The sequence below is a fragment of the Lissotriton vulgaris genome, chromosome 4_1, assembly GCF_964263255.1.
Source record: "Lissotriton vulgaris chromosome 4_1, aLisVul1.2, whole genome shotgun sequence".
NCBI classification, from domain to species: domain Eukaryota; kingdom Metazoa; phylum Chordata; class Amphibia; order Caudata; family Salamandridae; genus Lissotriton; species Lissotriton vulgaris.
Genome location: NC_141691.1, coordinates 1,116,852,714 through 1,116,879,463, shown reverse-complemented (window position 1 = coordinate 1,116,879,463; position 26,750 = coordinate 1,116,852,714). Strand labels below are relative to the sequence as shown.

At 41.0% G+C, this 26,750-nt stretch overlaps 1 protein-coding gene across 1 annotated transcript in view; it reads right to left on the bottom strand.

Annotated features, from left to right (window-relative positions):
- TMEFF1 (transmembrane protein with EGF like and two follistatin like domains 1) overlaps positions 1-26,750 on the bottom strand; it is a 712,972-nt gene that overhangs the window by 79,285 nt on the left and 606,937 nt on the right. Inside the window, exon 5 of the mRNA XM_086965347.1 lies at positions 21,504-21,600. Coding sequence (XP_086821473.1) covers positions 21,504-21,600 — 97 coding nt within the window. The remainder of the gene's footprint in view (positions 1-21,503; positions 21,601-26,750) is intronic.

The following is a 26,750-nucleotide window of genomic DNA, read 5'->3' as shown; positions in this document are numbered from 1 at the left end:
TCAATTGGTTTGAAAACATGAAAACCTTATTTCTTTCGAAAAAAATTAAGAAAATGAGCATGTGGAGAAAGTGTCTCCAGAATAGGCTTTCAAAAGTTCGTTTTTTTTTTTTAGAACACACAACCCTTCATCTGGCAACAAAGACAGTACTCTGGTGACATCAAGCATCATGGCGCTAGGAAGACAGTCCTTCCACTTCTTCCACTTTCCACGCCCTTTTCTAATCAGGTGAGTGCGTTGAGTACATACCGTTTCCTAACACAAAAACCCTGTCCTTAGGAAGTATTCATCCCAATTCTCACTTCTGCATCGGGTTTAGGAAGCTTCCGGTAACTGTCATGTTTCATGAGATCACTACACTCTTTTTAGGTCTCGGCTGCGAAAGGCTGGGCATGCCCAGTCTTGCTGGCGACAATTTATGTTTTTAGTTTTTTTTTAGGTATGGGGCATGAACCCGCCACTCTTCTTCATTGGCTGGCTTCCTAAACGGAGGAGAGGGGCGTCACTCCATTGAAGACCCGTCTTTTCCAGATTCGGGGCGTTTCTCTCTCGTATTGTGCTTTTTTTAAGCCCCACCCCTTTTCTAGTGGTGGGCGTCACACCCTCCCTCTCGCCGAGGTCCCAGTCTATTCCTCCTGTAATGTACCTTTTGCTACCTCTTGTATTTTGTTTGCTCACAATTGTCACTTTTGCCTCATGTAACTTAACGTCTGCTTTTGTAATATGTTCACTCGTAATCTTCTCATGCATCATTACTGTTCCTATTGTGAAGCGCTCTGACGCCTTCGGGTACAGTCCGCGCTATATAAAAACGCATTAAATACATAAAAATACCATCACCCCGTGTCGGTGTCTGGACTTGTTAGGGGTAGGGAGAGCTGCGGTGTTACTGACCGTGATTTGTGCTTGTCTGTAAGCCGCACACACGTCCGGCAGTGATGCGCAGACCGGGACAAGAGGGAAGCTGAGGTGAAAGCTTGTTTTATTTAGTTATGAGCATGGAGGAATAGTCATTTAGCGCTTACACAGTGGTCCTTTCTGCGCGAGGCGCGTGGCTTGTTCAGTTGCATTTATTTGTACTTAGTTATGATCTTGTCAAGGCCCGTTTCTTGTTATAATGGATGGCAATGTTTAGGTGCTATGAGGCAGTGCTTATGGCGTACGGTGAGGGCCTATAGGTGCTAAGCCTTTTACTGTGACCTCAAGTGAGTGAGTCAACCAAACTATTGTCCAGGAATAATAGTCAAAACTGGGTCCCCAGCCACAGATAATTCAGGAGGAATTGACAGATAGCATGGCGGTTGTGGCCTAATTTCAATGGTGTATCCCTTTGTGATATTTGTAGAGGCAACATAGTCGACCCCTCGCACTTTAGTGATGCACCACCAGTGCTTTAAGTGGCCCAGTACTGTCAGGGACTGAGTACCTGCATTTCTCTTTTTTTGAGATGGAAAGTATCTACACTTCTCAGCAGATGGGAAATACTATTAATCGGAGAGTACCTGGACTTCTCAAAAGCAAGTAGGTCTATTTTCCATTGCAAGCAATGTGCACTACATATTACCAGTGGGTGATGTCGCCAACACAAGCATCAGTGAGGTCACCTTGCCATCAGCACCGTGAGGATGTATGTTGTATTTAGCTTTCATACTAACATGCGATCTTTTAGGAGAAATGCTAATGATAGAGCAGGATAATTTAGAACAAATACATCTAAAGTTACAGCCAAACGATTAGCTAGTCATTAATGTGAAACCACTTTGCAGAACTGACACCACAGAAAGTGTGCCTTTTTAAAAGGTCATGCTAAATAAGTGTGTTGTTAATTTACTTTCACTAAGCTTCCATTTCTAATGTACCTTCATAAGAAAAGAACTAGACTAGGCCTCATCTTTCTCTATTTTTCTTATTTTTCCTTTTAAATAAATACATGTTTTAGAAATGTTGAACCATGCATGAATGTCTTCCTTTGATGGCCTAATTTTGACTTGCTTAAACTTGTCATTGCTGTTGAATGTGCTGAAATTATCAATATGTATTTCATCTTTCCAAAATGCATGCTCTCATTTTATTTAGGATAGTTTCTAGCACACAATGATGAATAGTGAACAGTATATTAAAGTAAATAGAATGAATCTCATGATTGACCCTGGATGCTGAATTAAAAGGTTTCTGGCTTTAGAATAGTTCATGCTTATGCAGTGAGAAATGTAGAAGCTGATAACCTAGACACTTTGAGGTTCCCACGAGAAACCAAGTAAAATAATTTCAAGTTTGTGAATGTTTTGCAACTAACTGACACTTTTAGTATCTTTTCTACATCGTGTGTTTACCGTGGGAACAAAGGAAGAAGCTGCAGGCCCTCGGATAAATAACTTTCATTGGCTGAAGATGACCCAACACCGGAAAACATTGATGCATGTGTTTGTGTTTAATATAAATGCATATTTCCTAGCTAGAATAAGGCACATCTTTAAGAGCTACTCTTCCTGAGGAGTTATATTCCCGACTCTCTCTGATGACCTCTTTTCCAGACTTCAGCTGAAAGCAATGACTGACAACTCTTTACTTTCTGCTACTTTGGTGGTGACTTTGATTCTTATGCCTAAAGGGTGTATAACTACCGCAGCACCTGTTGATTTGTTATAGAGAAACCCGGCTGAGTTTCTTGAACTGCTCTTTATGGGGAATTTGACTTCTTAAATGCTCCACAGATCTCGATCTTTCCAAGAACTGTTTGCTTTAATTTTATGGTTGTCTCTAACCACAATTTTTCTTGCTATTTCTGTAATTGGATTTATCTGACTTACTAAATTGAATAAAGCAAATGAAGAATTTACTAATCTCTTAATGAGAAAATGAAGGTTTTTAAACTTATCCAAAGCTCTCATCATTGACTGAACCAAATTGTGTGTAATGATGATATTTATCAAGATTCTTTTGAATTATGCTCCATTCTAAAATGATGGCAAAGACTCAATCGCCTGAAGAAGAACATAGCGTGGAGCCGGAGTTCATCTCTTGTAAGTCAAGAGTTGAACTAATTAATTTATTTGACTTCAGCTCTATCACAAGCATGTTAGCACTGCCAGTCAAAGCATGTGCTTACTGCTTTGTTAGGTGATGGACAAGAAAGAGAAATTATATGGCTATGGTAGTGTACATATCGTCATTAAATGTAGTATTTTCTTCCTTGCCCTGGTCCTCGTCTTTCTGTTACCCTTTATACTCTGTCGCCTCAGAGTTTTGAAGGCAGCAAAGAAGTTTGAGGCTTGAATCTTTTCACTGAAATTTCACACAACAAAGAACTGGTGTATCTAGCCAGAATTCAAGTGTACCACAGCTACTTTAAAGGAAAGTATAATAAAAAACTCTCTTGACATCAACATCACATGCATATATTGTAATATTCCAGCTGTTCCCCGCCAAGGGAAACACAAGTAGAGAATTCATATTCAACTCGAGTGCATTACACGCTAGCTGCTCAAATGAAATGGAAAGCAAATATCTTTGAACGATATTCAATAAAGAGCAGATTCTTGAGGGCTTCCTTGACTTACATAAGGGTAAACGGTTAGAGCTATCAAATTAGCCCACTCCATCTCAGGAAGGATGTGTTTGGCAGTGCTAACTCCAAATATACACATCAAAGATGTCATTTTAGTCCCCAAGAATTCACTAGTCGCCTCCGGTTGTATAATCACAAAACTTCACCTCACCTCTAACCCTGAGCCTTGCTGGATACAATATGGCGACTCCCCAAGTGCAATGCAATCAGTTCCTTCTGCATTTGCTGCAAGTCCTGCATCCCTCTCTGTCTTGCCAGGCTGAGGTCCTGGTAGATATGCACTCTCAAACCATTCACCTTGAGGTATTTAATCTGAGCAGTTGTCCACAGTGCCTAACAATAAAGTTCCCAGGATACTAGTTATCGGTCCAGGGAGGACCTGGCTTGGCAGTTCTTTTGCCATGAGGAACAGGGTCAAGACTGATTTGTATATGGCTGGGTCTAAACTGGGGTGGCATGATGAGCAAAAGAGCTATGAATTTACGCCCAGATCTATTGACTGGGGGAGAAGGTTTGATTTGTTCTGTATTTCCTCCATCATTTTTTGTGTCTTTTTCTATCTCGCCCTAAGTGGGCTGGGTATACCCAGATGTGGGTCCCAGGCTCACTGTGCCACTGGATTCAAGCTAGCCTGGCTGATGAGGGGTGATACCCCTCATCGATCCCAGGATGCTCTTTTTCGAACCAGGGAGGACTTGGCTTGGCAGTTCGGGCTGCACTATTCCCATGGGGGACAACAGGGTCAAGACTGATTTGCATATGGCTGGGTCTAAAGTGGGGTGGTATGATGGGCAAAAGAACAATGGATTTAACCCAGATCTATTGACTGGGGGTGAATGTTTGTTTTGCTCTGCATTCTGTCCATCATCTGTGGGTCTTTAACAATACTGGCTAGCATCTCTCTTTTCGGCCAGCCTCACCACCTAGGGCACCTAAGAGTGGCAATGCATTGCTTTCCTCTTTTTCATGAATACATCCTTGTTACTATAAAAATTTACAGCAAGAAGAAAGTGTTGCACCTTGCATTTCAAGTCACCAGCCTCAGGCAGAGTAACTGCTCCCAAGATCCAGATGTTAGTATAGTCTTCATTTCAAGATTTTGCCGTTTACTCTGAAAGTGCACACAGGAGGGCTGTGTGCACTTCTCGAAACTTCAGGTGCCATTGTAAAGTTTCTTCCTTGTCCTCAATAGCCTTTTCCATGGCCCAATTGAGGTATTCCAGACTCCAAAACCTATTTTCTGTGATAACCACACATGGTGTCCGAGACACTACCAAGGTAGATATTGTATTCCCTTTTGCAGTCTCTCACAGGTACCATGATGATGGCACCAGCTTCATTCATGACCTCCTCTACTCTACCACTGGGGGTAACGGACCTTGTCAACCAGGGGTTGACAACCTTACCTTAAACAAATCTGCTTTCCTCTTGGTAGTTTCTTAGGAGGCATTGGGTTCAGCAAGTGTGCATCTTCACTCCTTCTCTTTCTCTGTAAGTAAACAATCTTCACATAGTTCACCAGGTGGACAGATCGTGAATTGACATGCAGACCTGCCCTGCCCACTCTACTCTGTAATAATCTACAGCTGCCTCCAGCAGCCAGAAAACACCATAGGGGTTGTGTTACACAGCTATAGATATAGAGGCAAAGAAGCTGTCAGGAGACGCAATCGCTGCGCGCCTCAAAGAGATGTGCACAGTCTTTGCAGCTCCTGATGTCAGGGGTAGAAAGGGGTACCAGGGAGTCTCCAGGCATTTCCCTATAGATGGGTGCAGTAACTCACTGCACCTCCTTGCAGGGATTACGTTGCTGTCACTTACTTCACCCTCTTGCAGGGATCCCTCTGCTGTAACTCTCTGCACCCCCTTGTAGGGATCTCGCTGCTGTCACTCACTGCACCCCCTTGTAGGGATGCCTCTGCAGTCACTCACTGCACTCCCTTGCAGGGATATCTCTGCTGCATTTCAAAAGCAGGGCACCCTGCTGCCTTTACAATGAAAGGTGTACGACTTCTTCAAACATCTAGTCTGCCTTTCACTTATGCGCTGCCTCCAGGACAGGCATGAATGCACATCGGCAGCGCACTCTTTGTATTAGGGTGTACTGATCTGTTCTGAACACGGCGCACCTAGTTAAGGGTGTGCCACAGTGTGCCATGCATTATGGCATGTACATAAAATTGTCCCAAGTGTCTGTCCAGTTCTGATAAGGGGTCATGTGTGCATTAGCTTCCTTATATCTGGGCCCTCCTCATTCAACTGCATTCTAGTCACTGACCTCATGTGTGTCATTTCATTCCTTGAGGCAGTTCACTGCTCTCAAGAAAGTGCTTTGTAAACAATAGTTGCACAGTGGGTCTCCTGATGAACCCATCTTATTAGAAAAGAACTAAGACAAGGAAGACATAACTCGCAGCAACGAAGATTACCAGTAATGCAGGCAACTGCATCACACCAAATTCCTCCCTGCTAATCCATACACAATCTTTTTTGCCTCCTTAGTGTCACCAAAGCCAGGAAGAGGCACCGGGGAAGCCACAGGACATGTGAAACTGGCTTTTAGACGCTGACACAGCAGTTTTTCTATTCATGGTGCTCCCCCATTACGGGAATTCTAACCCCATTAATAACCAGAGAAAAAGATGCCGACAGCCACCTAGTGATCTATGCGCATATATCATAAAATTCCTGTCTGATTACTGCGCACTGCATGCACGCACTTCTTTAGCAATGTGATAAACGCAAATGAGAATTGTGCACGACGCAGATCCTGGGGCGGGTAAATAGACACTGGTGCATCGCTGGCAAACCTCTCTTGTTCACATAAGTTAATACAATGCGAACAAAGCTGCAGGGAGAAGGGATGATTGTTCTCTTGAGATAATTTATGCAGCCAAGGCTGTAATCTGCCTTTCTCATTAACATAACATATAGCAGTAGGTGAAAGCGGACGCTGGAAGAGAAAGAAGAAACATTTATAATGCGTGGCAGGTCAGAAATGCAGGAATTTTTATGATGAGGCATTGCCGCTCTCCACTGGGCTCCTCCAGGGCTCAAAGCGGCCGCGGCCATATTGGCGAGTACCGCTAGTTCTTGCCAAGCCATGCCGCTGATGGTGGGTATTTATCTTAGTATGATTTGCCTCAATCAATTCCTGCTCATTGGATAGTGTGATACTAATACATACTTAAGAAACATGACTAACAATGTGACTAGTAAACCTCGTGAGAGTTCAATCTGCATCGTAAAAGCATGCGGAACGATTGCAAACTGGATTAAGAAGAAAATTATTAATGAGAGAGAGGGAAACTAATCGTGTTAATGAATTCACGATCAATAATGTGCTATGGAAACCTATAAATGACTTAATGTGTGACGTAATGATGTAGCCTTAAACAAAAATTACTATGAAAATGCTAAAATAAGTGCTTATTTATTAGTAAAATGGAGTACCTGAACTAAAAAATGAATAAAAGGATTTCTGCTCATGTAGCCGTACTACTATTACGAACAACCTGCAATTTTCAAATGTCGAGAGAAATGTGCTTGATCATTGATAAATGATTTGCAAATCAGTTAATGCTTAATTGAAGACAAAATGGTGTTTGTATGCTAATTTCAAAGAAACGGTATAATAGTAAGAGAAATAGAATCATCTTTATACAATTAAGAAGCAACAACGGCGGACCCTCTATGCCGCACCTCTTTGCCAATTCCTAAAACGTATAGTTGCTGTGCAAACTGAAACTACCCCCACGCCAGCCGTTTATTAGCGTCACTGTGCTCCAGATCAAATAGTCACATAAAAAATTAGGGGTGCGCAGCTTCAAGAAGTCCACTGACTCAATGAGAGTAGGAAAATAACTTCTTTATTAAAAAAAAAAAATTCTCATAAAGGGCCCATTTGTTTTTTAAACAATCCACCCAATGCGTTTCATCCCCATAGCGGGAACTTCTTCAGGGCAATCAAAAAGTGTCCCACATCTGAGTACACTTATAGTGCCAATGTGTCCATAATCGTAGATACAGTATGCAACTGTCGATATCAGTGACCCTTTAAATTTAACAAGTAAGATCCTGTCTGAACCTGAATGGAAGAGAAGCAACGTCCATTAATTGTATGTGAAGAGGAAGTCTGTCATGGGGAAAGTCCCCGCCTCAACAAATCAGCGTCCCAGTATAGACTGTCTTAAATGCCCCAGACCGTCGATAGAGGAAGGGCTATCTAAATCTTCACTCAGTGTGGCACGGGCCTGTATTGGTCTGAATCAGCTACCTCTTTTATAAACAAAACTAATCGTCCATCTTCCTCCGAAGTGAACGGGAGGAAGACGGACGGTTATTTTAGTTTATATTTTCGTTTGATAAGATACAAATGAACTACCTAGTTCCAAGGTGGGATAAAATTGAACTTTTAGTAAAATAATGAACATTGGACAAAGGCATTACGTATAACTTCAGATCATTTTTGTAAGATAACCATCACCCCATGGACAGTCCATAGACTTTGACCAATGGGAATCATGCAAACTGGGCAAAAGCTACTTTGAGGGATGGAACTATGAACGATTGGAAATATAACTACCCCGTGGGAAAAGGTTTGGTGCAGCTATTTTTGAAAAATTTCCTATAGGCCTGACAAGCTGTCGGTCTGAACTCTGACTTCCTTGAACTGAACTCTCCTGACATCCCCTCCCCCACTTTGCCAGCTGGTGAATTTAAACAGGCTAAACTATTCGGTTGAAAGATTCCAGCTTTTGCACACTGTGCTTTAGCGTCCTACTGGGCTCTCGTCAAGTCCTGATGAATCTGCAACCGATTATTTGGTTTGTATGATTCTTGATTGCATTCTATTATTGCATTATGCTCTCTCTCATTCTCTCTCTCATCGGGCATTATATTGAAGATGTATTGTGTTCTGAACTGCGATGAATTGGGATTTACCTGTAATCAAATGATAACCAATATTAAATGAATCTAATGTATTTATGTGCCATGACCATTCAACCAGAAGACTAGATAAAGATTGTGCTTGTTATGACTATTCATGTGTGTCATTTATTAGTGTTGAGTCATTTGATATTTACGTACATATGGCTTGTTAGAAAGGCGCTTCTTTATTCCAGGTCCTCATGAAGGAGTGTCCATTTGTCTCTGATTATCCAAGTCCCTATTAGCTTGATCAAAAGATCCATCAGAGGACCCTTGTAGTAAAGTGAAGTTGGATTGATATTAGTTATGAAGAGTTTACATGGGCCAACCTCTGTGGTATTTTGAGTTGTGGTAGCTGAGGTTGAGTGTATGAAAAATGTATAACGTCCTTCCACTGCATCAGGGTGTACAGCCAAGTATGAAATACTTTGGTAGTAAAAATAGACTAAGCTCTTTTGGACAGAGACTATAACAGAGCTGGATTTGAAATGTTTTTCATACAACAGATAGCAAATAAGGTGGCAGGATTGAGCACGCTCATGGGAAAGCTGTGGGCAATGGAAGGTGGGCCCAGAACGTCTGGCCTGGTCATTGCTTTAAAGAATTTAAATGAGAATGTGCATGTATGAATGACTATAGTCTCAATGAATGAATAGACATAATCCACTGGGAGAGGACGATGCATGAAGAATTCAGGCCAAAAGTAGCAAGTTCGAATACTGAGTCAAAGTCAGTGACCTCTGTCTTGTTGAGATAGATTCAGCCTTAATATTTTCTCTTGCAAGGTTCTTCTAAACAAAATAACTGCTACTATACACCATACCCTACTTGGCTACTTTGCTATTCAGTGGTACATGGCTCTTCCTTGACATACTAGTCACTTCTCTCCCTCTTTTGTAACTGGCTACTGCAGGGCATTTCATATAAAGGCCTCAATTTAGCATTTCTTTCTATTTTTTTGTTGAACCCTCAACATAACATTGCATCCCTGCCTGGACCCCTTTTGACTGAGTGCGTGTTTTCACACTCATTCATGCTCTGTCTCTACAGCTTTTTTAGTACTTATGAGTCCTGTAAATAGAAGGAAGTAAGCACTGAAGCTGGCCTTGACAGGAGTCCTATCAGTTTGTCTCATTTTAAAATGTTGGGGGTCTGGGTCGTTAGAATGAGGATATTGCTAACTGTTAAACCTTACTCTTTCTGGACCTATATATTTCATTTTGGTATCAAAACATAGGTTTTGGGGGTCAGGTAGTCTTACAGAGACAGACAATAACTCCTCAGAGCAACCCTTCTGCCATTTTCCAAAATGGTGGCTGTAATAGAGGAAGAAGAGACATCTATAGAAATAATACAAATAATAATGGTTTTAATCCTTTTATGTATGCACCAAATAATGTTAATGATCTAAATACGAAACATTTAGACACATTTTAATAGATCACTTTATTTATTTGTTTTGGCAATTGCTCCTGGTACATTTGCTGAACATGGAGAGAGCATATTGACAGGGACATCTTAATGTAGCACAGGTTTTGCAAGTACATGTACATGTAAGTTCTGTGTGTAGATGCTTTAGAAATTTTGTAGGTTTTAGCACCCCATCAATATCTTCTCAACCAAATTCGCACAGAACATTCTCTTCATATGCATGATCCAAAACATTTACACATATTCTGATCAAGTAGAATGCTATTTTAAGGTGTCCATACACAGAATATGATGTTAGTGGAAGGTCAGGTAGTGGTACTGATTCCTTGAACTTGCTATACTGAAGATGGTCAAATGTGTGACAGTCCGAACACATTTTTCACACACGCACAAGGTATTTTTCTACATCTTTAAAGTCACATTCTTCTTCTGCCTCAGCAGGTTTTTTTTATTTCACAGGTTCAGCAGTTAAAGCTCCAAGATTTGTTCCACATTTGCACATAGTGTCATCACCCGTAAGAATATGTGCCTTAATAATAACACTGAGCATCTATGGGTCAAGTTTCTTTCACAGAATATGAAGAAGGATGTAGTGTCTTTTCTCACCTGTTCCATAACACATTCATAACTCTGACAGTCCTTGACTTATGAACATTGCTACAAATGTAAGTAGCACAATAATAACATCTGTGTCGTCTGACAGTACAATGACTCAAGTGGAACAATTTTGAACAGTCCACTCAACAAGTGGCACAACACGATGGTCAACTTCATCCAATTTGCTGTTAAGTTCTTGAACAATATGGCCCGTAACTTTTGAACATATATCTCTGCAAGCACCAACTCCTCATTGACAATCATTCCACTTGCAATAATTGGAAACTCTGGGTTCAGTGAAGCATCAGCAATGTTTTGGGCTGTTAACATATTCAAGTTCATCTTGTTCAATAAATATGATAGCAAGAATTTATCAAGTTGCACATGTATTAATGTTGAATGTTCGATGCAGGCAAGGTCAATTCTACCACTTGTAGATATTTGTCTGATTCGCTGACTTTCTTTGACAGATAGTTCATGATAACTGTCATAGGCAATGTACAGTTTTTGCAAGGTGTACACTGACTTTGATATCTGTAGAACAGTCTGAACAACCTCTCCAAAGTGTTGCATGAATGAAATCTTGACCATTCGCAATTGTGAAATACAGTCCACAACATTCGCAGTTTTCAATTAGAACACCTTCTCGATTTCAAATTCTTCCGGTGAAAGTTTTTTTTTTAGCTCTTGTACGAGTTTGTGCTTCACTGCTTTGGTTGCAGATCTACATCAAATAATTTGTTTGCTGGAAGAAGATCATGCGACAGAATGTCCTTGGTAAATTCACCCCTTTCTTTTGCTACAGCCATCGCTCTAGCTGTTGTTTTTTTGTAACCTGGATTGTAGTGGCTGGTTGGACGAAACTGTAATTATGGCAATTAAAGCATGGAAGTTTAGCTTTAGTTATTATGTCAAATAGGTTTTTCTCTTTCACTACAAATCTCCACCTGCTATGTTCCGGGACTGTAACAAAACTAGGGGCAAGATGGCGACTGCATCGGTCGCGTGAGCAAGCTGCTCCTGCCGGACCTCGTGGACATCAGGCGTCTAACTGCCGATATTGGGGCGGACGCATGGTATAAGCTGCCGGTGCTGCTTATGTTACGAGCGAGACTCCAGTATCTTTGAGAAATAGAAGGAAATTATTTTCAAAAACCCTAACACTAACGCTAATGTGCTCACCTTTAGATGCGGTGCTGGTTGGAGCTAGACCGCAGAGTTTGCTGCATCTGCGGTGGAGGCTGTGGGCGGTTCTTGCACTTCAACCTCTATACAGGCTAAGTACATAGAGAGAACAGACTCAGTTGATTTGTATTCTCTGTCTGAGCATTCTGTGTCATTCACTGAAGATCTTGCACAGCAATATGCTATGCATGTGAACATGGCTGAAGGAAGTTTACAGAGTAGTTTTGAAGCTGAAGATCAAGGGTCTGAGTTTGTGGATGGTCGCACAGTTCGCAGACTGCGCTTAACGCAGGAGGGAGAAATTATGGAAGGAAATAAAGGCCGCATAATGGGAGCATCTTTTTCAGGAGAAGAGCAAACTGAAGAAATCTCACTTGATCTCATATATAAGACTATGATGTTGCATAGAGATGAACATAGACAGGACATCTTGAGAGTCCAGAATTCATGTAAAAAACTTCAAAACTGTGTTAGACACTTGACTAAGTCACATTCCGAATTTTTGGAGAGAGTAACCGAAGCTGAAGTGCGCATTTCTATTCTGGAAGATGAGGTAACGCAACAGAAGAAGGCATTGGCAACACAGCTTGCCAATAAGGATGATATTAAGTGGAAACTTATTGATTTAGAGAATCGCTCTCGAAGAAATAACCTGCGGTTTTTACAAATTCCAGAAGGAAAGGAGGGCTCAGATCCTCGAGGGTTCATTATAGAGCTTTTGAAAAAATCATTTCCGGAGTCCACAAGATGGGATTGGGAGCGGGAAGTGGAAAGAGCACATCGGTTCCCTTTTAACACTAGAGCAAATCATCAGGATCACAGCGACCAAAAACCAAGAGCTATATTAGTGGCATTCAATAGCTTTTTGGTGCGAGAGGAAATATTTACTAAAGCACGCCCAGATAGGAAGATTTAAGCTCTTGACTGTGAGTTTTTTGTGCGTCCTGATCTTTGTAAACAAACTGTGGATTTGAGATGGCAGTTTCGACAACTTATATCAGACTTTCAATCTAAGGGGGCTCAAGCCTATTTGATGTTCCCTGCTAAAATGAAAGTTGTGTATGGAGAGCGCACCCATTATTTCATGACGGCATTGGCAGCTAAGGCCTTTATGGATACAATGTAATTATGTAATTTAACTGAAATGAGCATATACTGGGTTTTGGTTTTTTCATTGGCTTATGACTCAAGGTATTCTTTGCTAGTTTTATGTTATTTTCAAATGCCACTTATCGGTTGGTAGGCGCTTAAGTCTTAATCTTTAGTCTAATTTAATGTGAATAATATGCTCGCGGGCGAAGGCAGGTAGATGGGGGCAAGCTTGCATCAACAGGTCCATAAGTCCTAAAGCCTCAGTAAAGGGTTGGGGGGGTGCAAGGGAGGTACACTGGGGGGGGTGCGGGAGGAAAAAGGGGGAAAAAATGTTCTTGAATACAGTAAACTGCACACAGATAATGACATTTATGACTTTGTTTCTGTTTTAAGTAGCCAGCACTTCAATATTTCTGATTGGTATGATTTATTATGGTTATTTTTTTTGTATGGATCTCCAGGGCTGGAGGGGAAGGAAATGTCTCTGGAAGAACTGAATTATAAGATAAATGGCTTCTAAACGATTAAAAATCTGCTCTTTAAATGTTTCAGGGCTAAACAATGTGATAAAAAGACAGAAAGTTGCAGCTGAATTAAGATATATTGCACCACATAGATTATGTTTGCAGGAAACTCACATACCCTGGTCAAATAGAGGTGTTCTAAAAGAACTTGGATTTTCATTAGTGACTACTACAGGGCAATCTAGTTTGATACAGGGTGTGGCCATTATGTGTAAGGGTAATAATGTAGTATCAGGTAGAGCACTGGCTGATAAAAAAGGAAGATGGGCAATTGCTGAATTTAATGTGGAAGATAAAAAACTGACGCTATGTAATATTTATGGTGCTAATTTAGATGATCCAGAAGCTTTAGCTGAGATAAATTTGGAATTGGCTACTTGGCCTCAGCCTGTATTGATTTGTGGGGATATGAATATCAATTTGACTAATAGCTCTTTGAAAGATGGGTTTGCCAAGTATAAGGGCCGTAAGCCAAAAGTATATAAGGCATTAACAAACCTAGTGCAGGACCATGGGTTGGTGGATGTCTGGGGCTATATAAGACCACAGGACAGAGCATATACGTTTTATTCCTATCCCCACAAAAAACTGGTTAGACTCGATTATTGTTTTGCCCCTGTTTCTGTAATACAAGGAGCGATAATTACTGTATACCCCAGGATTTCATCAGATCATTCTCCAATAGTATTGGAGATAGGCACGGCCTTAATCAAATCTAGACAATTTAATTTTACATTTGATAGGAAGCTGGTAGTTAATAGTGATTTTAGAGCTCACATAAGGAAGTGGATCAAATTATTTTTTGAAGAAAACAAGGGATCTACCTCGCAGGCCATAATTTGGGATACTTTTAAAGCTGGATTTCGGGGAGAATGTATCAGTTTTTCCTGTAAGAATCAAAGGAAGGCGAGACAGGAGTTAGATAGACTATATCTGCAACTAAGTCGATCTGAAGCATTATTGATGCAGGGAATAGTTAATGGGGGGAGCGATTTAACTACATTGGAGGATACCGTGGCAAAGGATAGGGCGAAAGTACTAGGATTGTGGTCTGTAGAAAATGCTAGGAGATTTCTTACATCTAAGATGGAAAAATATGAATATGGCGAGGCAATTGGGAAAAAATTAGCGGCCCAATTACGAATAAAAGAATCAACCAGAAACATTGTTCAAAAGTTGGATTCTGCAGGGGTGGCTCATTCGGACCCACAAGTAATACTTAAGATTTTCCAACAATTTTATTCAGAGTTATATGACCAACAGAAAGGACCTGATGACGATGGATCAGATTGGGTGGTAATGCTATAAGAGGGTTTAAAAAGGATAGACCCTATAGAAGCACAATGGCTAGAAGATATGATCACAGAGGAAGAGTTGGAAAAAGCAGTGAAAAGCCTCGCAAATGGAAAAGCCGCAGGTCCTGTTAGGACACCGAGTGAGGCCTATGTACAATTTTATCAAGATATCAAAGAGGAGCTATTAAAAGTTATGCGAGATGCTCAGCTTGGATATCCACCAAAATCGTGGGCCGAAGCCACCATAGCAGTTTTTTGCAAGAAGGGTAAATCACCAAAGTTAGTAGGTTCTTATCGACCGATATCATTGTTAAATGTAGATAATAAAATATATTCTAAAATATTAGCCAATAGGTTGACCCAATGCATGACCTCCTTAGTCTCACACCATCAACATGGCTTTATTCCTAGAAGGGGGACGGTAGAGCATGTTAATAAAGTTATCTCTCTATTTGATATAGCCTCTGTGAAATGAACGATCTAGCGCTGATTCTGCTCGACGCGGAAAAAGCGTTTGACCGTGTGCAATGGGGATATCTGTGGAAATTAATGAAAGAAATGGGGTTCGGGCAAAAATGTATTCACGCAATTCAATCCTTATATCTACACCCTATGGCAAAGATATCAGCTATGGGCTTACTCTCGGATACTGTTAAAATTACACGCGGTACTCGACATGGATGCCCTTGTTCCCCTCTTTTGTTTGCCCTTTACATTAATCCTTTTATAGAGTTATTAAGTTGGAACACTCTGGTCCCACCTTATAAAGTCCAAGATTATCATTTTTCGCTTTTTGCCTACGCCGACGATATCGCAGGGGTAACTATTAACCCCGAAACTGCATTAAAAGAAATCGAGCGGTTGGCGAAGGTTTTTGGGACAATCACTGGATATAAATTGAATGAGGCAAAATCTCAAATTCTCTGTTCTGAGACTGTAACATGGCAAGATCGTCGGGTGGTAAAAGAAGTAAATTATCTAGGTATTTTAATGAGGGCAAACATGACGGAACTAGTTCAAGTAAATTGGAATACGCTAATGGCTAGAATTAAGTCATCTTTGGATAGGTGGGAGCGGCTATACTTAACTATTATCGGTCGATCTAATGTCAAAAAAATGAATATTTTACCAAACGTTTTATACCTATTCAGGTCCATACCTTTAGAAATCACTAAAGATAAAATACAGGCATTGCAATCTAGGTGTGGGAAATTTATATGGAGCCCCGGAAGACCCAGAAGGGCAATGAATTATATGACTTTACCGTACTTAAGGGGAGAAATGGGAGTCCCAGATTTTTTTCATATTATGTAACTTGTTTTTTGTTAAAGATGAGGGTTTTGATCACTAGAGAGCAAGGAAGTGAGGTGGCTAATGCCCCGAACATCTTTGATATTCAGTTAGGGGCATTTGCAAAGCACTCTTTAGTTAAAGAGATTGATGGGAGCTACTATAAACGAACAAGGTTTAAGGTAACCCTAGGTGCATTTAAGGTTTGGAAATGGTTTATAAAAACAATGGGGATAGGAAGAGTATCGTATTACACCCCTCTTAACGCACATAGGATTTTGCCTGGAATTTTTTCCGATGTAACGACTTCAATATGGCAACAGAAAGGAATCAGGTTCTTAGGAGATATGGTAAATGAGGATGGGATTTGTAAATCTTTTGATGAGATAAAGGATAAATATTTGCTGCCTAGATGTTATGTTTTTAAATATTTACAAATTTGTGATTATCTAAATCGACGAGGAGGGAACTTAAAGCAAAACAAAGTTATTGAAGGAATTCGGAGATCTGTAAAAATTGGAGTGATATATCAATACTTATCATCAGTTAAGAATGATGATATGGAAAAAGTTAAGTTAAAATGGAGAGACTCTTTAGGAGATTTAGAGATAGAAGTGGAAGACCTTTTAATACTATCAAAAGAGGCCTTAATGTCCGCAAATGTGAAAGCTCAGTTCTTTAAAACTGTATATGATTTATACTACACTCCTAAAAGAATGGAAAAATGGTGAGGAGGAAATGAAGGTAAATGCTTCCGGTGTGGGGAAAATGATCCTGGGGCGATACATATTTTTTATAGCTGTGCTAAGCTCCAGGGCTATATTGGAGACCTTGAACAGTTTTTGTCTTTGGTGATTAAAATAACGGTTGTTATCACTCCAGCAATGTTGTTATTAGGAAAAATCCCAAAAGATAATTCATCGGAACCACTTTTCCAATATCGCCATTTCATTTTTTTTAGCAATGACAGTTGCACGCCTGTGCATAGCTACGGAGTGGCTACAGGAAAAACCACCGGACTTTCATCAGTGGCGTGCAAAAATGTTGAGTCTATATAATCTTGAGTGGAGTTTATTCTCAATTAAAGGACTGAGGAAACAAAGACGGGGTACAAAAATTTGGAGTGCATGTAGGGATTATTATGAATAATGAGTTTTCATTTGGATGTAAACATATTTGTATTGTATTTCCTTTCTCTCTTTATTATTCCGTTTCATGTGTGAGATGATGGAAATGTGAATTGATCAATGTGTATTTTCTCGCAGTTTTGCTGTATCAGAACAATAAAATAAATATTTAAAAAAACAAATCTCCACCTGCTTCAGTTCTGCGTATAGTTTTGTTCCATGTTCCAGGACATCCAGTAGACGTGTCTTTATATCGTTATCCACATATTGTTTGGTCACAAAGTTGTATCGTTGCACGGTCTCAGTCATTTCAAAGGGGTTTCCTTGCTGCAGCATGAAATGAAGAAGGCTGTTAATATGTGTATTAAAATGATTCCCTCTCTTTTCCACAAATTCGTGGTGAGGAACAGCTTCACGATGGCCTATTATTATGAATTTGTCATCTCTCAACATTACAAATGGTAAGGACTTCGTGGCGAACTAGCTACCATTGAGCAACATATTCACTTTTACATGTCTGACCAACAATTCATACTGAGCTTTTCTTTGATCTCTGGATCGTCTGTTTCCGTTTCATATCTGGAGACACAACATTGATTTTTCCCTCTCTGTGTTTCACTACAAAATGTCTTTTGATGAATTTTTTGTAGTGGTATGGTTTTGACACCTTCAGCTTCTTCACTCTTTCCAAACACCAGAACCCATATCACAGGTCGTTTATGCAATTGAGTTTGCGAAACACATTAATAAGTGACTCCACAGTCTTCATGTGCAGCTCCCAATCACCATCCTGATCAGCAGTACCAAGTTTTTCACTAGAGCTATCTATCATATGTAAAAAACATTTCCCCAGTGCTTGCAAAGTTCTGTTTTTTCTTCACATTCTTTGGGAAACTCTACGAATGTGGTTTTCAGGTTTACTGATTTTGAACTGAGTGTATTGAACATTGCCTGGCTTTGCATTAATGTCGTTTGAATGAAGTGCACCCTGTGCCTTGTTCACTCTGACATAATATATGCAAAACCTAATTTGTCATTTGTGCTCCAAAAAGCATTCCAACATAATGTTTCTTTAGTCTCAAATATGATGAGCATACCTTTTAACAAAGTAACATAACAAGTTCTGCTCAATACTGACTGGGCAGTTTTGCTTCCATAGATTTCAGACTCAATAAGTGCATTGTCTATTCCACATCCACTGAGATAACTTTTTGCACAACACAACAATTCTAATGGCTTGCTCATAAAAATGTCAGCTACAATACATAAAACACAATTACCACAGAAAATTGGCAGGACAGGCTTGTCTTCCAGCAGAGCATGCACATTTTGGAATTCGTTTTTAGAGCTGTATATACTGTTGCACAGTTTGTGACTAGAGATGGTATTAGTGGTAAAAACCCAACCTTCTCCAGTGTGACAGTATTCTGGACGGTCAGAACATGAATACAAGCCGACAGAGTAACTGGCTTTTTTTTCATCTTCAGTCCGTACCGAATAAGCAGTATGATAAATTCAGTCAAATCAGCTTTGTGGACCACAGCATCAGGTAGAGGAAGATCCATGTCCTCAGCCTCTTTGAAACTTTCTGGTAGACTGGGAAGTGTTGATAGCTTGAAGGGATTTTGCACATGTTGGCAAGGCAACTGTGTTATAATTTTGGATTTTTGTTTGTTTATGCCTACAGCTGACACAGCTTGTTTTCCAATAGCTACTTCTTTGGTACAGTTTTAAAAAAGCACCGTGGCAGTATCATGGGTGCTGGATATTTCAGACAAAGAAGAGCTGTCTTCAAAATCAAGATCATGAAGACCAGCAATTGTAAATCGGTTTCGGGTAACGTGACTTGGAAGTGATGCGCTGTCGGATTCACAAGATTTTACAGCATGAGTTGATAACAAATTCCTGTTCCTTACTATGTCATTATAACTTGTTGATACGCCAATTCTATTAATTGAAGGGATTAGCTCGCTACTTTTGCACCTGTCATAGATTGCGTGGGCAGTCATCATGTGCAGTGGAGTTTTCTTTTGCCGTGATGTAATTCATAAAACATGATTTGACAAAAAGACAGTGCATTTGCACAGTATAGGCCTGATGATTCATGGGATTGCCTTTGACTTCGCTTAATGGCTTCAAAGCCTTCATAAATGTTGTCAGTTTCTGTTACAAATTCAGAAACTTTAGTTTGTAACAGTTTTGCTTTGTTCATCTTAAGCAATGATGTAAAAAATTATTGACCACAACAGGTATTCTTGTTGACTTCCATGATTTGCGGAGCTCTGAGGCATCACAACATTTGTCCTCAAGTCCAACATCTAAATCTTTCAGGACATTTCTTAAAATGTTCCTTCTGATTTTACTGCATCCTGTGATCGTATTTTGGTAGCAAGAACTTTAGTAGCCAAATCAGCTGAGAACACTATAAGTAGCTCATTCTTTTTGTTAGACAAACAAAAACTAATTCTGTGATTGAATGTTCTACCCAGAAAAACCTTAATTTGATTATTATGGGTAAATACAGTTTCATCAATGTTGACCATTATTTCTCTGATCTCACTGAGTGTAAACCCATAGCCAACACTCAAGTGGCTTTAAAACTTCATTTGCTTTTTCAAAGAGTGCAAATTTACCGGTACATTCATATTTTGGAAGGCATAAAGACATGCAGTTCAGGTGGGCATACATTCACCTCGCTGTTTAGTTCAGCTACTCGGCTGAAAACAAAATTCATCTTGGAAGAAACTAGTTGCAGATAAAAGCATGTTTGCCCTTTGTGGCTCACATACTCTGTACATTGTTCTTTTGTCAGTCCCTTTGGCCCTTGTCCTGGCTAAACTAAAGATAACACATTAAGGATCCTCTGCTTTTTGATCAGTTGTTGGAGGTGGAAGAGGGGTAGCCCGCGATCTTCTAAGTAGATGGGCATTGGATTTGTTTGTCATCACTTTCTCAGAAGATATGGATTCTTGTTGTGATTCACAGGTTTCTGCTATTTTTTGACAATTTTTTTCAGGTTTTTTTTCCATTGCATATGAATTGTAGCACTTGTTGTCACAATGAAAACAATATTTGATTATCTTCACCCATCAACTTCAATCTTTGTGAACTTTGTCTTGACGTATTTCTGCAGCATCTCAAACTCTCTCCTGTCCAGCCTCAGTGGATGTTAGCTTTTCTGTCTGATTAGTTTGGCATATGACACATTCTTCTTAGTTGAAGGAGTCCTCAGATTTTGTAGTTAGCAACACTCAGTCAGGAGGTAAAGATCCTCTGCTACCACCTGCTTTGCTAATGTTGACAAATTTGAATCAATGGAAACCCTGAAACAAAACAATATTAAAACACATTACCAATATAATGGCTAAAACACATTATTATAGAGCAGCCATTTTGGAAAATGAAGGTAGGGTTGCTCTGAGCAGTTATTTTCTGTTTCTATAAGACTACTTGATCCCCAAAACGAAGCATGTACGTCTCGTGGTTCCTGAATTATTACATCATTACTGCAACACATCTGCTATTTTTTAAAAAGTCGTCCCAAAAAATTCAGCCCAAATTAGCAATGTCTACCCAAGCTAAATTACATCTCTAATCATACAAAAACACAAATCAAAAATGAAAATCTCTGGTCAACAATTTTTTTATGGAGGTATATACTACCTATTTTGTATTTATGTCAATATGTAATAGAAAATGTAGGTTTCCAACAGAAGTTATGTACAAAATCCGTAGAACACACCATTAGAACGTAATAGAAGTAGTTTCAAGCTGTAACAGGAGAAAGGCCGTAAGAAGTTTAGAAAAAGAGCATAACTTCAGTAAATAGTGGAGTTACATAATGGCACTGTTTTCTAAGGCCTGGGTTGGCGATGATCAATGACTCTTTTTGTCTCAAGGAGATAGATTAGAGCACTATTTAAATGGCATACATTAGTGATTTGCATTTTAGTTCACTAGTATAGCTTTGTAGTGGAATGAAAGGAGGCGAACAAAAATAATTGCAGTAGCAGCAGGGTGAAGGATTGAAATTATAAAGTAGAGCGGGCTTAAGAGTTAAACACTTGGCAAATATAGCAGAAGGAGATGGTTTCTGTGAGGTCCTGGCTAGATTTGAAACTGACAATCAGGAACTTAAACCGCGTTGATTATATATTCTGTGCTAGATGACACGATGATGGAAAGACTGAGATGGGAATGGATTCAAAAATTTTGAAAACATCAATGGGTGGCAAAAATAAGGGCTTTTGGGCTCATTTATGAATGGGATGAGAGTTCCACCACCGTGCTGTGATAGCAGAGGCCAGTGACTTTGTCACCTGGCAGAGGTCCATTCACTATATCTAGAGAAAAAGGCCCACCATATAAAATGACTGATAAAGCACTTTAATTTCAAAATATTAATTTTCACTCTGAACTCTCAAATGAATAAGTGAAATCTCTGATGATTCCTTGAACTTACCCAATATCTTCTGCATCCTCATCACACTCACGTCCATATTTGCAGACACCACATTTCGAAGGTTTTCGATGAACTTCTGTCCCCGAGCCTTCATATTCTATATGAAAGAAATCAGCATTGTCAATCAAAGATTTTTCTTCAAAGAAGTACCATAAACAGATTGAAACAACTTCGGGTAGAGAATAAAACTGTTAGGAAAAATGTAACATTCCAATCATTGGAACATCAGGGACAATTTATGAGAGAAAAAGCAAAAAACGACATCTTTTGAAATCAGTAAACATAATGTGTTTTCTGATATCATGCCTTTTCTCTGACAATGAATTTCAGTCCATTCCTCACGTAGTTTTTACCATCCCTTTACCTTCTACTTTGTGACGATTTGTCGGTTCTATCTCCTGCTTTTTTCGACAATTCTCTTTTAGAACGACTTTCTGGAGCCATCTCTTAATATACTATTATATTATCTGCAGATCTCTCTTCTGTTCTGACAGATTATGTGTTCATAAGGCAAGGTACAGCAGAGCCCCCTTAAAGCATCAACTAGTGAGGATGGCAAATTCTTGAAAAGGGCTCGGAAATTGCCTCTTTAGTTGCTTGGAAAGCGCTGCAACTGGCAAAATTCTGTTTGGTTTGCAGCGCTGAAAATTCTTACAGGCTCAGCAGCATTTCTAGCAATTGGATCGAAATGCAGACAGTGACAGCTGGTGACCTTTCAGACTGATGCAGCATAGACCCCTTCCCTAAACTGACCGAGCCAGTGAGGAAAGCAAGCTTTCCTTCCCTTCTCGCCCTGGATAGCTCGGGAAGGTTCTACTCCAAGGCAGGGACGGCTCCTCTGCTGTGGTGGAGGAGCGTCGCCCCACTGCTTTTAAGCAATGAGAAACATAAGGTGACAATAAATTAGAGTTATTGTCATTTTATGTTTTGTGTCCTGCTGCCTTGCGGCGAGCAGGTGGGCGGGGCTGCTCTGCTCTTTGAGCAGGGCAGGGGAGGAGTGGTTTTCCCACTCCTGACTGCGCAAAGACTGTTTGTCATGCACACTTTCCCATTCTCCATGCAGGCTGCATTGCAGCCTGCATGGAGGACATGCCCACCCCTCCAGCCCCTGGCTGAGCGCCGTTTTACAGCGCTCAGACCAATCACAATTCTGCATTGCAGCATTAGTATTGAATAGGTGATGGAGCCTTGCTGCCTGCTTCCTGTTTCCTGAACAAGACAGGAGAGCAAGAGCAGAGAAGACGCAGGACCCGGCTGTAGGTAAGAATTTCTTTTAAACTAATCTAGAAAACCCCCGCCCCCCCGCCGTGAGTCTGCCCGTGCCCGCCCCCTCACCCGCGAGCCATGCTGGCTGCGACTGCTCCAAGAAACAATTAGAAACGTAGCAGTCAAATGTTGCATTTTAGAGAACAATTTTCAAAGCAACTGGCTAATATGACACTGTGTTTACAGACAGTGCTGTAGGAGCCTTTTGAAAACAGCCTCAAGGAGGGAAGGAGCTGGATGGGAACATGAAATGTTGCTCTGGCGTTTCAGTTTCAGGCTAGAGGCAGAAGATCCTACCCTCACACTAGGCATATTTAATAGGGATAGCCAGCAAAGCAAGTGCTCAGGGTACACAGAACATACATATTCACACAGATTTTGCACTGATATCCATGTCACACCAGCAGCCATGCCTAAGACAAAATTGTTGCATATAGATAATGATGTTATTGATGTATATAACAAATGATTCCATAAGTCAAGAAATGACTGCAATATGAGTAAGTGTGGTTTGGCGCCAAGCAAATTATGCCATAATATAAGGAATAATATATTGTGATGTCTGGTATGCTTGAATTAATTTCAGCCATGAGTAGTTATGGGGTCTACATTCTAGCCCAATGCTCACTGTAAATTTCCAAATAGGGATCAGCTACATACAAGTCAGACCTGGTCCTGCTTCAATAGAAACACCTGAGAATGAACTGCCAGGCCAGCTCCCTTCTAGACTGGAACACAAGCCACCCTAGACTGGCTTCAGCGTTCAGCTTCACCAGTGACATGTAGCTTGGCCCATCACTAGGAGTGGAAGGCACGTACACCTCCCGCAGTAGACGCCTGGAGGAATGAGTGCTGCATCTAGAGGGTAGGGTTCTCTGGAGAGAAGAATGGAGGGGCCTTTGACAGAAGCCTATATCAAATCGCTGGGACGAAGTGGTCAACAGATTTAAAGCAGGCAGCAGCAACACTGGCAGACTAACTCGAATAGTAGCAAGGAGTGCCCCCTCAATGATATTCATTCGCTGACTGCATAAGGCCCTGACAGTGATTACCCTTATTGTAGCTGTGCCGGTATGCAACCAATTGCTAAGAGTGAGACTCCTTAAACGCTGTAGCGGTGCTATACCGGAATGGCACCAACTTGATAAGATCGTGTTGATGCAAAACCAAAGGGGATGATGGACGGAGTGTTGAACATTGCAAGCACTCACCCCCAGTCAACTGAGCTGGGTTTAATCCATCATCATTCTTTAGCTCACTCCGCCACCCCAGTTCAGACATGGCCATATGCAAATCAGTCTGACCCTGTGCCTCATGGGAACATTCCAGCCCGAACTGCCAAGCCATGTCTTACCTGGACCGGAAACAAGCTTCCTGGGACCGGTTTCTGGCTAATCAGTCGTCATCAGCCGGGCTAGCTTGAATCCAGTGGCAACGTGACCAAGGGACCCACGTCTGGGCATACCCTGCCAACTTAGAGCGAACAAAACAAAACCAAAGGGGATGATGGACGAAGTGTTGAACATTGCAAGCTCTCACCCCCAGTCAACTGATCTGGGTTTGATCCATCATCATTCATTAGCTCACTCTGCCACCCAAGTTCAGACATGGCCATATGCAAATCAGTCTGACCCAGTGCCTCATAGGAGCATTCCAGCCCGAACTGCCAAGCCATGTCTTACCTGGACCGGAAACAAGTATCCTGGGACCAGTTTCTGGCTAATCAGCTGGGCTAGCTTGAATCCAGTGGAAAAGTGAACAAGAGACCCACGTCTGGGCATACCCTGCCAACTTAGGGCGAACAAAGCAAAACCAAAGGGGATGATGGACGGAGTGTTGAACATTGCAAGCACTCACCCCAAGTCAACTGATCTGGGTTTAATACATCATCATTCTTTAGCTCACTCCGCCACCCCAGTTCAGACATGGCCATATGCAAATCAGTCTGACCCTGTGCTTCATGAGAACATTCCAGCCCGAACTGCCAAGCCATGTCTTACCTGGACCGGAAGCAAGCATCCTGGGACCGGTTTCTGGTTAATCAGCTGTCATCAGCCGGGCTAGCTTGAATCCAGTGGCAAAGAGAGCAAGGGACCTATGTCTGGGCATACCCTGCCAACTTAGGGCGAACAAAGCAAAACCAAAGGGGATGATGGACAGAGTGTTGAACCTTGCAAGCACTCACCCCCAGATCGTGTTGATACCAACCATCGCTAACACCCTAGGCAGCTTTATTGACCAGTCGAACTGAGATAAATCCGTGCCTACGGGCCCATACAAAATATGACTATAGTGTGGCTCTCCTGGCAAGGACAGAGTGGGTGGGTGTGAGTACAGAGGGAAGGGAGGGAATGGGTTTATGTTCATGAACACAGCTCAGAATGTCAAGCACCATGATGTCTGACATGAGATCTGCAATATTCTGCAGTTACTGCTCTGTTCTTACTATTCCTAAAAATAGTATTACAACTTTTTTTTTTAAATCATTGACTTGCAGCTTGAATAATATGACACAGTGAGCATCAATAAATGCTCAATGGTTGGAGGTAATGAATGGACATTGTTTTAAAGACTGGTATGGCTTACATTTCAGTGTTAAATGGAGTAAGAACCTCCAAAAATGATGTAGATTGGCAGTCCAAAATCCGGTGACCTGAACAGCACTATTTTGTTACGGTGTACACCACTCAACTGATATTCACAAAGTGAAGCTTTTATCAGAATGGCTACCTCGGAATAGTTGGGCAGAACAGTAAGGATACTTCGGAATTTCCACCATTTGTTTGGCAGACGTTCGATTACTGTAGTAGGCCTCCCCTGAATCACGCCCCGACGCATGCAGTGTACTTTATACTGACTTCCGCCATCGAGGGACTGCCCCCCCCATAACATTAGCTATGCCTTACACACAAGAAACCTATTGGGTCCAAAGCTCGTCCTGGTACATCACAGTAACCGAACAGAGGCCTAGATGTATCAAGCCTTTTGCGATTCCTTAAGGCCGAAATTCTGCGAATTTCGGCCTTAAGGAATCGCAAACGGACATTTAGCATCTTTTGGGATGTATCACACATTAGCAAAATAAGGAATCGCAAAAAATTGCGATTCCTTATTTTGCTTATGCATTTAAGGAATCGCAATTTTGCGATTCCTTAAATGGCATGTATGATACTTTTTTAAATTGCGAATTTGGGTTAAGGAATCACAAATTAACACCAATTTGAGGTTCGTGTTAATTTGCGAAATCCTTTAAAAAAACAAAATATGACTATTTTGAAGGTGGCATGTGACACACATACATGCCCATAGGGCATGTATGTGTGCCATATGCACACACATGTAAGTTTCAGGGGTGCAGCAGGGTGTCCATAAGACACCCCTGCACCCTTGAAATAATTCTCAAATTGCGATTAGCAAATTGCGAATTCGCAATTTGAGAATTACTGCACAATCATTCCTATGGGCCTCCTGGCCCATAGAAATGAATGGGAAAATTATTCCTTAATTGCGATTAGCAATTTGCTAATCGCAATTAAGGAATTTTAAGGAATCGCTAAAATATAGCGAATTTCTACATACATACCATTTTGCACTTCTCAAATAGCGATTCCTTAACAATCGCTATTAGAGAAGTGCAAAATGATTTCTTGATACATCTACCCCAGAGCTACTTATAGAGAGCGCGAGCTTTGCGCCACTCCTGCGCGAGATACCGCAACAAAAGGTTAGCTCACAAAAAGCAGTCAGATCCGAGGCGCCCCTCTCGAGGCCGCTAGCTTCATCGGAGAAAGGAAAACGTGAGAGAAACGAAAAAGAGAAATGAAGGCTGGCATCCCTGGCGTTTAAAAAACAAGAGCGGACCGAGAATAGGCAGACTGCCGTCGCCAGGTCACTCCAACGCGCAATCAACAGGTATTTTTAGAAGAGGGTAAATGTCAAGGATTTCAAATGTTAATGCTCATGCAAGTCTGACAGGAGGTC